General features: G+C 33.4%; 1 protein-coding gene across 1 annotated transcript in view; it reads right to left on the bottom strand.

Annotated features, from left to right (window-relative positions):
- Positions 1 to 8408: 8408 nt before the first annotated feature.
- LOC112005096 (mediator of RNA polymerase II transcription subunit 19a-like) overlaps positions 8409 to 11856 on the bottom strand; it is a 13896-nt gene continuing 10448 nt past the window's right edge. Inside the window, exons 3-6 of the mRNA XM_065773321.1 lie at positions 10312 to 10586; positions 9830 to 10027; positions 9088 to 9146; positions 8409 to 8928 (exon numbers count right to left, since the gene is read on the bottom strand). Of these exons, the coding sequence (XP_065629393.1) occupies positions 8916 to 8928; positions 9088 to 9146; positions 9830 to 10027; positions 10312 to 10586 (545 nt within the window). The 3' untranslated portion in view covers positions 8409 to 8915. The remainder of the gene's footprint in view (positions 8929 to 9087; positions 9147 to 9829; positions 10028 to 10311; positions 10587 to 11856) is intronic.

Here is an 11856-nt window from a genome sequence, read left to right as displayed (position 1 = left end):
CCAAATCATCTGGTCCGAGGAGTACAGGCATGATTGGATTTAAATTTAAACACTTATAGAAAATCACCAAGAAGTGTTAACTAACCCAAATCATCTAGTCCGAGGACTACAGGCATAATTGGATTTAAGTTTAAACACTTATAGAAAATCACCAAGGAGTGTTAACTAACCCAAATCATCTGGTCCGAGAACTACAGGCATGATGGAATTGGATTTAAGTTTAAACACTTATAGAAAATCACCAAGGAGTGTTAACTAACCCAAATCATCTGGTCCGAGGACTACAGGCATGATTCGATTTAAGTTTTAAACACTTATAGAAAATCACCAAGGAGTGTTAACTAACCCAAATCATCTAGTCCGAGGACTACAGACATGATTAGATTTAAGTTTCAACACTTATATCACAATTAAGAATGACAATTCATCATAGTGACCAAAGAAATGATTCGATTAATAGTAATACCTTTTGAGATTATTTACATTCCAGGGGCGCGGTATTACATGACTATCTAGGTCCTCTAAGAAGTATGCCCCAATGCCAGCCCCTGAAGTAATACGATATAGCCCTTCCCAATTTGGTCCTAGTTTCCCCCAAGTTGGATTTTTCGCAGTGCCCACGACTTTCCTGATTACCAAATCACTGGGTTCTAGGAGCCTTAACTTTACGTTGGCATCATAGCCTTGCCTAAGCTTCTGCTGGTAATGTGCCAGTCGAACCATTACATTTTCTCTCCTTTCTTCGATCAAATCCAAACTCCTTTCTAAAAGTTCATCATTGCTGGTCGAACTGAACGAACTGGTTTTCAGAGTTGGGAACCCAGTTTCTAGAGGAATGACAGCTTCAGCCCCATAAGTCATTGAAAAAGGGGTTTCCCCAGTAGATCTGCGAGGCGTAGTTCTGTAAGCCCATAGCACGTGTGGCAACTCTTCCATCCACTTGCCCTTCGCATCGTCTAATCTCTTCTTCAATCCATTAACTATGACTTTGTTAACTGCTTCTGCTTGCCCATTCCCCTGTGGGTAGGCAGGGGTAGAGTATCTATTCTTGATTCCCAGTTCGTTACAATAACTCTGAAACGCCTTACTGTCGAACTGTAGGCCGTTGTCCGAGATGAGGGTATGAGGAACTCTGAAACGAGTAATGATATTCTTCCATACAAATCTTTGTACATCCACGTCTTGGATATTGGCCAAAGGTTCAGCTTCAACCCATTTGGTGAAATAGTCTATACCGACCAGAAGGTACTTCCTGTTTCCTACGGCCTTTGGGAATGGACCCACTATATCCAAGCTCCACTGAGCAAATGGCCACGAACTAGATAGTGGATTGAGGACTCCACCTGGTTGGTGTATGTTCGGCGCAAATCGTTAACATTGATCGCACTTCTTTACATAGTCATGGGCTTCTTTTTGCATGTTCGGCTCAAATGTCAAACATAGCTATAAGCTCTACAAGGAAATGAGTTAACACCTTAATTCTATTCTACTATTGTAGGGTTAGGATTTGTGGCCCAAGCCCAAAACAATGAATTTGTAGAGAATGGGTGAAAGAGCTAGATTGATTATGGAATTTACAACAATTAATCACAACCCCCAAGCATAAACCAGCATGAATTTATACGTAAAAAAGAATTGGTGTCCGAAGAGGTATATTATTGATTATGTGGTAATTACAGTTCTTAGGGTTACAGTAAAGCCTTTTTCTCTTCTCTATCGTTCTCTCTCTCTCCCCCTTTCTCAGGAGCTTCTTTCCTTTATATAACCTCCTTCCCCATCATCCCCATCGTCCACTTGTTCCTCATCTGTGAACCTACTTGAGTATATGTCACGTCAAGTATCTCCTCTGACTCTCTGTGAGTGGCGGTAGGTGAGGTTACACTGTTCAAAGGTCTTCTCCACATAAATGCGGCCAAAGAAGTTGCTGCAATGCCTTAAATGCGGTGGTAGCAGCTCTTCCTTTAGATATTTCCTCATTCTTATCGTCTCCAGATATACTCAGATCTTATCTTGATCAGTAGGAATGCTCAAAAGATCATTCTAACCTTTTATACATTCGATTGATCCATACTATTCACGTCCGAGGAATAAAATCTCCTCAGACGGACGACGGTCTCCTCGGACGGCAACCATCTTTCTTTCTGGGGATCCTTCTTCCAAATGGGCCTTGCCCTTACCATCTCCTTCTCTTCGGACGCACAGTAATCCTCACATGGGGCTCTAGGCCCACTATGTTAGATTGGGCATTTTCCCCCCACAACTATCATTACCAAAAAAAATAATAATAATAACATTTATTTATTATAAAGTATTAAATTGAGTATTTATTATAAAGTATTAAATTGAGAAATAAAGTATTGAATAGAATATAAAAAAAATAAAAAATAAAAAATAAGAAATAAAAGTTGAGATTAAGGATTTTGTTCAAATATCTTACCTTGCTTAGAGAAAAATGAAGTCCAATGGACCAATGTCGCCACTTAATTTTGGCTGACTTAGTTTGCCATATGACAATACTTGTTTGTCCACTGTCAACCATAATTATTGAATTGATAACTATATTTATGTAGGCTTATTTGTCAGTTAAGGGTTTGTTTCTATCATTTTTCGCTTATATTTGCATTAGGGTTTTCAACTATACCAATCATCAATTACGAAAATTTCCCTTTAAAGTTTAGGTGCTGGATTGGCAACAATTGCCAATGCTCATAACTACATTTACTATAACAGTGTATAATATTACACTAAGATAATTATTTTTCCATTATTTTATGCATTTTGATTAAGTTAATTCGTTTGAGATTGCGTTGTGGTATAACTTATACATATGGTTATAAATGATCTATTTTTTTTAGAAACTATTACTTCTATTTGTTTTTTTATATTTACCTACTAACCTTCATTTTTGTATAATATTATTTATTCTTTATGTGCAAACATATTCTCTAGGCATTTACTTAGCACATTCACAAAATGAAAGTATTTTTCATGTGAATGGAGGAAAGATATGGTAAATTTTGGTTCATAAATTTGCATCTTTCATATGATAGATCAAAAATTATAAAGATCATAGTTTAGAAAAATAAAGTTAGAGTTAATTATGTGTTTAAACATAGGTTTACACAAAAATGCAACAATAAAATGTCAACATAACTATAAGCTATCCAAGGAAATGAGTTAACAACTTAATTTCATTCTACTATCATTACCAAACAAAAATTATTAAAATTTATTTATTATAAAGTATTAAATTGGCTTCTCAAAAAAAAATATTAAATTGAGTAAGAAAATATTGAATAGAATAAAAAAAAATGAGTTCAGCTACATAAGATTATAGGTACTTAAGTGTTTAATTATGACTGGTTCTCATATAGAATTAATTATGAGTAATTATATGTCAAAATCTCATTGCTTCTTGAGGGCATGACTGTACATAAATGTACAAGATAATTCTAATAAATAACTAGGGATTTTGGAAACCTAATTGATTATATTCAAAAATAAATAAATGATTACTTAAAGTTTAACAATCCCTAAATAACTCTTAACATAATCTAATTCTAAAGTGACTTAAAAACAGGTCTAAGATTGGTCATTATCCTAAAAGCTTATCTAGAAAATTGAGCAAAATCGGAAGAAAAAAACTAAGGGAGGATGAATATTGGAGGTTATGATTAGTGTCAGTTAGGGGTGTCAATATTTGACACAACCTATAAACATGACATAGGTTTTTACGGGTTAGAGTTGGACTTTACTTGGTTTGGACCATAAACATGTCGACTCGAAAATGACACAATAAGAAACATGTCATCAGTGGATAAATCCGCATAACCCATAATAAACACGTTTGACATGCCAATTTATTTGTGTTAACTCGAAATGACTCATTTAACACAATCTGTTTAATTTATGTAACAAATAAATATTCATTTTATTTTAGATTTTTCAAATACCTTTTATATCCCCCTATATTTTAAACTCAAAAAGAAAAGTGAGTACTTACAAAAACTTATAAGTAATATAATTGTAAATTGAAACTTTACAAACCCTAGATCTAAACCTTACAGACCATAAATATCTAAAGCTTTTTATAAATATCTAATTTTATATTATTTTTATTGAAATATATTATTTTGAATGTGAGTCGAAGACTTGAAGTTTATGCTACTTTTAGAATATAAAGAACTTATTTCTATATGGATTTTATATTTAATATTATGCGGGTTGAAATGAGTTATGTCACATTCATGTCAACTTAACACGATATGTTTATTAAACATGTCAAGTGGGTCGAGTTAGGGTTGAAAGGTCATGACACAATTATTAAATAGGTCGGGTTCGGGTTGAGTCATTTAATCGAATACCCCTACCTTGACACAATACAAATACAACACGCTAATCCAAATTGATACCCTTAGGTCAACACACAGACAATGTCAGTTAATCAAGAGTTCGAGCTCGTGACTCGATTTTCTAGTTTCAACCTTGATTTTTTGGCATGCACTCTGAAGTCTTATCTTATCAACATGGGGGATAAATATGAGTTGTGAAAGCCTTGAAAATGAAGAGCTGTAATAAAACTTCACCATTTTGAGTTCTTCAAATCCAAGCCAATCCCACCACCTCCGCAGAACCCCATCACTCTTCCTTGTCCCTCTAATTGATGCCCATTTTGTGTGAGGAGTCTCAAGTCTAGGATTTCTAAATTCCATTTTTGATTGTTGCCATGTATTAAATAACAACAAGGGGTGAGCAAATGAATCAAATATTTCTTATTCTCAAAAGAAGGTTTTTATGGACTTGGCAATGGTGATTGGTCGAAACTAGGGACGAAACTATGTTTAGACTGAGGGGGGCCATGCGCCCCCCCCCCCCCCCCACTTTTTTAAAAATTGTACTTTTGTATGCATATAAATAAAAATTTTAAAATATGATCCCAAAATTTATATACTTGGCCCCCTCTCCAAAAAAAATTTACAAATTAACCCAAATAGAAAAAATATCTTACCTACCCTTTTGCCCAATTGTCCCAAAAATAACCAAAAAAAAAAAAAACTTTAGACAAACCAAAAAACCAATCAAACAAATCACAATTCTTAAAAAAGAAAAGAAAAAAAGAATACCCTTAAGGCAATATAGCAAATCAAACTCTTCCTTCTCTAATTTGACCTCTCTCTTATCTTAAATCTCTCCTCAATCCTCTCTCTGCTCTTCGAAGATCTGTTGTGTGAGCCTGTGAGGCAAATCTTCTACCAATTTTTATCTGATAAATGCTAGTAACTAATAGTGTATTAGTGTGTGAACTTGTGGCTATCGTTTTCATCGAGAAAAATAAAATAAAACAATTGTGTTGTGTTGTGTGAATGGTGAACTTGTGAATGCCAAATGGGTAGAGGGGTTGTGGCATGTGTTTGCTATAGTGCTAGATGGAGTAATATATGTGTCAAATTTTGGTTTAAAAGAAGTAACTAATGATAAAAGCTATACTCATCCAAAAAAAAAAAATAGGAAGTGTAAGGTATGTCAAAATAACACATAAAGAGTACTCATCTACTATTTATTTAATTAATTTTGAGATACTTTATTATTTCTCTATCTTATAAATATATTGTTCTGAAAATTAGTTCTAAAAAAAAAAACCAAATAAACATTGATTTTTACATTGGATTAAATCTCATGACTTTACAAGTCAAGAAATTGTTTGAATGTTATGTAGATGTAGAATAAATCCTTATAATTTATATGACTTTTTATATGATTTCTAGATAATGGAAAAATCAACTATAATGTTTGATTTTTTGAAAGAAAATACAAATAAATTCAAAATCATTACTAATATACTATTTTTTGAAAATCATCGAACAACATTTTGAAGAATCACTATTGATGAAATAAGTATTAGTTCATTGCGACATGATTATGTATTTTTGTCCGTGAATACGTGTTTAAGATGTCAATAGACAATACAAAATTCAATGAACTTATAGTAAGCTTCCCCCCCCCCCCCCCTCGCCCCACACAAACTGCAAATTCTAGTTCCGTCCCTGGTCAAAATTGGCGGAATTGATGGTATCAGCAACAAGTTGTAAGAGGTGCCAGTGAAAGTTGGTTGTGGTGAACCCTGGTGGTGCCTTATTCTGTTGAGGTTTTCTGTTTTTTATTTATTTTAGGTAGTGAAATAAATGGCAAAATTTCAAGATTTAATTTAATAGGTGAACACATGACATATTTTTATTTGTAAAAAATATAATGGAGCAGGGAAGTGTTACAAAAGATTAATGTTAGAAAATTTGTGGTTGGGTACAACGTTAAAAGTTGAGGACCCATATCTTTCGTACATGAAAGAAATTATGATTTGGGCTTCTTTTGGTTTTCGGGAGAAAGGGTTGCTATTGTGAAAGAAGAAAGTAAAACGAGAAGCGAGAGACAGTATTGTAGTGGATGAGATAAAATGAAGGGAATGAAGAGTTTATATAGAGGTCATGAAGCTTCTAGGAATGAAATTGGGGTCATTATTTTCTTTGAATAGTTCACTTTTGTTTCAATATCCACAATCGTTTGGCCTTAACCCTATTTTCGTAACATCTTTTAGTTGGTGGCATCAATTGCCACAAGTTTTATCCTTTTTCATAAGGGTTAGTTTGCCAACTTTGTTTTGAATTACATCTTTTATTTTGTGCGCCAACATTACCTACCTGAATAATTAATTGCTTTTAACTTGAACTCTCAATATCTAAAGTTTAACTCAATAAAATATTAGAGAGAGAGAGAGAGAAAAAATATCCGTTTATGCAATCCACTTATTGAGCATCTATATATATATATATATATATATAAGGTAAAATACCTTATGTAATACATAGATTCCGCAATTAAATTCGAACACTTGGTTATTTTTAATTTAATTGTATTTAAAAAAGATAATGCTATTTATTTCTTATTGGTTAATGGAACCAAGCATTTGAATTTTATTAGAAAACCTAATATTAAGTTTTACTTAAAAAATTAAAAATTAAAAATAAAAGTCTTCCATCTACCAAATTGCAGTTTCACATCCATTAGGTGTATGAGTATTTTGTCTAGGAAGACCCTAGGGAATCACTTATTAATACAACTCGAAGGAAATTAATTCCATATTTGTCTTGCTTTGGTAAAAAAATCCAAAAGTTGATTTAAAACCAGGAAAACACTTGCTTTGGGAAAATCAAGTTCTATGTTGATTTATATTAGGGAATAATTTTTTATTTCTAGAAAAAGTCAAATTCTATGCCAATTAATCCAAGTTTATTTTGTTAAAACCAAATTCAATATTGGTTGCCAAAAGCCTGGTAGCTGAATTAGCACCTCCTCATGTACAAAATGCTTAGAGGTTTAAGGAAGAAGGATTCGAGTTGCAAAGTTAATAACATGTTATAATTATCTTTCAAAAAATTTAATATTGGTTTATACCAGAAAATTTTTGTTTTGGCAAAACCAAATTCAATGTTGGTTTCGATAAGAGTAAACATTTTTTTTGGTAAAATCAAATTCCAAGCAGGGGAAATATCAGTTTTGGCCAATCCATATCCCATGTAGTTTTATACCAGCAATTCTATGTTGGTTTATACCGAAAAGCTTGTTTTGGTATTACCTAATTTCCCTTTTTGGATATACCAGGAAAAATTTTGTCACCAAGAATTCCATGTAGGCTTATACTGGGAAAATTTTAAGATTTTTAAGAAAAATCAAATTCATGTTGCTTGATCCAATTATATTTTGGTACAACAAAATTCTATGTTGCTTTGTAACAGAAAAAATTGTTTTCATATACCAGGATAAATTTTCTTTTGATACAACCAATTTCCATGTTGGTTTACCCAGGGAAAGAACTGTTTTGGTAATAACTAAAATCCCATGTAGATTGATTCCAGGAAAATCTTGTTTTGGTATATCCAAATTTCATGTTGGGGTATCCAGAATAAAGTCAAGTTACCCCATATAGAATTTTTTTTCCCAGGTTGTTTAGTAATTTAGAGAACATACACATTATAGCCATCAAAGAGGTTCTGCTGTTCAATTTTTACTGATATATAGGAAGTTCACATGCCTTCTAGTTCTGGCTGCTTGAATGCAGGGATAAAGAAGTAAAAAAGTACGGATTTACATTTTAATTTTTTTTTAAAAAAGAACTTTTTTTAAGTACATCAAAATTAATTATTTTATGTATTGGAAGAATTTGAAAACAATCCTAAAAGATCCAAACCACTTTGCATTAGATTTAACAGTGGCCTTAGGCTTTGGTTGGAAGGACAGAAAAGTGAAAGAAAAGAAATAAAAAAAGAATGAAAAATAAAAATAAAAAAGATAGGAAATAAGAGATTAATATTTTCTATCATAAATGTTTGGTAGGAGGAATAAAAAAGTACAAAGAAAACAAAGCAATCTTATATTATTTTATCCTTGTATTGAATTGTTTTTAACAAACTAGAATGATAAAGATATCAAATCACCCAAGACATTTTCTACCCTATTTTCCTCCTATTTTGGGAAGATTAAAACTGATGGGCCCAGATAAAAAATAATCATCCCTCTTTTTTTTTTCCATTCTTCCACTCTTACATTCTAAACAAGAGAAGATATCAAACATCTCTTCATCCTTCCCTAACCTCTCACTCTTCCAACCCTACCAAACGCACTTGAAAGTCTAAACAAATGTCAAAAAGAATAATAAGCTTCTTAAGAAATAAAAGTTGTAGTAACTGGATAAGAATTTTTGTTGTATTCTACAGTAATTTAATTTTTTTATTATTTTGATCTTTCTTCTTGATTTTCAAGTGGGAGATACGTACCTGAAGATTTTTGAAAACATAAAGTAATATCCAACCAAGCCCAAGTGAATTGTTTTCAGCTGACAACCTTTAGTTAGGCTGTTGCAATTATTTAATAGTTCTGAAGTGAAGGGAAATGTTATCAGAGTCAAAAATATAGTAAGTAGAACAGAAAGCAAAGAGCTTGACAAAGAAGTAAAGAAACAGGGATTATGATGCGGAAGAACACAAGGAGCAGTTATATCAAACGACTAGATCATTCCAATTTCCCCTTTGTTACCTGGCTTTTTGATGCTTGCGGCTATCAAAAAGATCTCCATTCCCATCATGCCTCCTCTTCTGAATCAATAAATAAAAATAGCTATTTACAGTTATTTGAGTGCTTTCAAGAAACACATTAAGATTTAACTTCATGTTAAAGTTAGGCCACTCCTTAAGTTGAACCAGTTCTAGTCCATTGAAGCACTAATGGTTTAATTTATAAGAGCAAACTGGAGCCAACCACAATCAATGAAATTTGATCATGTTATTGGATCAACTTAAGATAATTTTGCATTTTTGGAAATTTTACTGAATAATTTTTAAGAAACAAAATATAGGGTCATTTTTTAATTATTAGAAAGTAAATGGATGAGGTGAGGATCAAGAAGATCTTAGGTCCAAGACTTGTCATGCTAAAAATGAAAACACAAATAAATTATATAAAAAAAGTAGTTTAAAGAGATTTTTTTACTTTTTAAAAATTTTGGGATATTCACATTTTTACTATAAGAATTCATGATGCAGCCAAACAAGGAAGAAGACCAATCCCAGCTTAATTTTATGTTACAAACTACAAATGCTACTAGGTAGTAATACAATCTAATGAGGATATGCAAAAGATGGTGACTGATAACCTATCCTTACATAATATGATCCCATTATTCATCACCTAAAATAAAATGTTATCATCCAAAATGAATAAAATATTGATTTAGGCCATGGCATTCATAATATGACAAGAAAAGGGATGTTATGGAAACCTTGTCTTGCTGTTTCAAATCAAGATGTCCACCTCTATTTTTATCCTTATCATCACTCTTGTCTTTGTGGCGGTGTTTGTGCTTCTTATGATCCTTATCCTTCTTCTTGTCTTTGTCCTTGTGCTTCTTATGCTTCCTCTTCTGGTCTCTGGAGTCATCATTTGACTTCGCCCCTGCACTAGGCATCCCCTTCTCAGCCTGTAAACACCATTCAATATGACAAGACCATATGTTACAGAATTCGCAACACAAGAACGGCACATTCATTCTCAAGTTCAGAAAGCTGTCATTGTACAGCTTAAGGCAATTACAAAGTAAAGACAAAATTTTAACACATGTTATACATCAGAACAGGCCTTGAGCAACACCTCACCCCACTCTCCTTCCCCCAGGTAACACTTAACAAAAATAAGAAGACAAGGTTAGAAATAATAATAGGAGCACAGTTCAATGTAACATAGGTCTTACATCAGTCAGGTAGCAGGAGTTGTCTCTCTCATCTGAAAGGCTTCCCACAGTGCATCCAAGTCAAAAGGATGTATATGTGCATTCTTCTCTCTCAAATAGGAAATACTCTGCGAGAGCTGATCTAATTCCATCCCTTCTCCTCTCCTAATTTCCGTGTCTCCCACCACATTGCGTAGATAATGAGTCTGCGACACTGATAAAGGAAGTGGTCTCTTGCAAAAGAATTCATGATGAGGCCACAGCTTACACTGATTTATGAGATCAACAGCACCACTAAGTTCCCTAGGCCCTGATTTCCAAAAAGAGCCTTGTTATATGAAATGTGATGAAAACTGAACTTAAAATAGGAAGGAGGGGAACTGGAATGGCAAAAAATAAATAATATCTTTTTTTTCAGTAGCACAATCGCTTAAACTACTCTAAACATGATACCCTGATTTCTGCATTGTGTACTTCCATCTTTGAAGTGGTTTCAATGTCAAAAATTATGTATAAGAGAACAAAGACTCTACAAATAATGCAATAACATCACTTTTCATAAATCCCCATGCACAAGACCAATCAAATAAGGAGCTTGCAAAAGTTTATAACAACTTGTTCCCCATACTCTCCACATCCTCAAATGTATGCCTATTGTGCACTGTCCATATGATCCATATCAAACATAAGGAAGCCATGTTCCAAATAACTGACAAGTTCTTACTCAACCAAACACAAGATCCATCACATTCCCTGAGGGACTTAATTTGATCCCAAAGGATCATTAAAAAAAAAAAAAAAAAAACTCCAGTCTTTCTGTTTAGGTTTGCCATAATGTAACACTATTTAGAATGGAATTGTTAAGAGGATAGAATGCCAGTTGGCAAGCTGGAAAATATATAAGGATGAACAGTGACATTGATAAAAAGCACCCTTCTGAGTTTACCCACATATTTCATGTTTTCTTTTCGCTTGCCTACATCAATGGCAATTAAAACTTGTGACACAACAAGAGACTTTTTGTGGGATGGTGTTGGAGATGAACTCAAATTTCATTGGGTGAAATGGAATCAAGTGTGTAGCCCAAGCCAATATGGTGGGTTAGGCATCAGGGATTACATGTTTTCAACCAAGCAGTATTAGGCAAAGGTTCGTGAAGACAAGTGGCAAAGAGAGATCAACGATGGAGGAAGGTTGTAGTTCAAAGTTAGTTATGTGCTCCAACAATGTGGGAGTGCAGAGGTATATAAGTGACGGAGGGTGGGGTTTGGTCTCCAAATTCACTTGGTAGGACAGTTTTCAAATCCAGCTTTGGTATGACTTGTAGTGTAGCAATATGCCATTAAAAGATGCTTACTCAAGAGTTCTTTCATACTGCAATTGAAAGGAGATTGTTCAAACGCAAATATTTTTTTTATTAGGAAATGCTGGTTTTGATCATTTAATCTGATAATAACTATGAGGTAATGTTATTCTGTGTGAATTTCATGACAGCAGATTTAGTTTTAGTGGATGAAATTAAAGGTGGATATTCATGTTGAGCCATCAACCCCCACCCCTCCCTCCCCCACCCTCACCCC

The sequence above is a fragment of the Quercus suber genome, unplaced genomic scaffold (genome assembly GCF_002906115.3).
Source record: "Quercus suber isolate HL8 unplaced genomic scaffold, Cork oak 2.0 scaffold_73, whole genome shotgun sequence".
Lineage (NCBI taxonomy): Eukaryota > Viridiplantae > Streptophyta > Magnoliopsida > Fagales > Fagaceae > Quercus > Quercus suber.
This window is presented reverse-complemented; position numbering and strand designations above follow the sequence as displayed.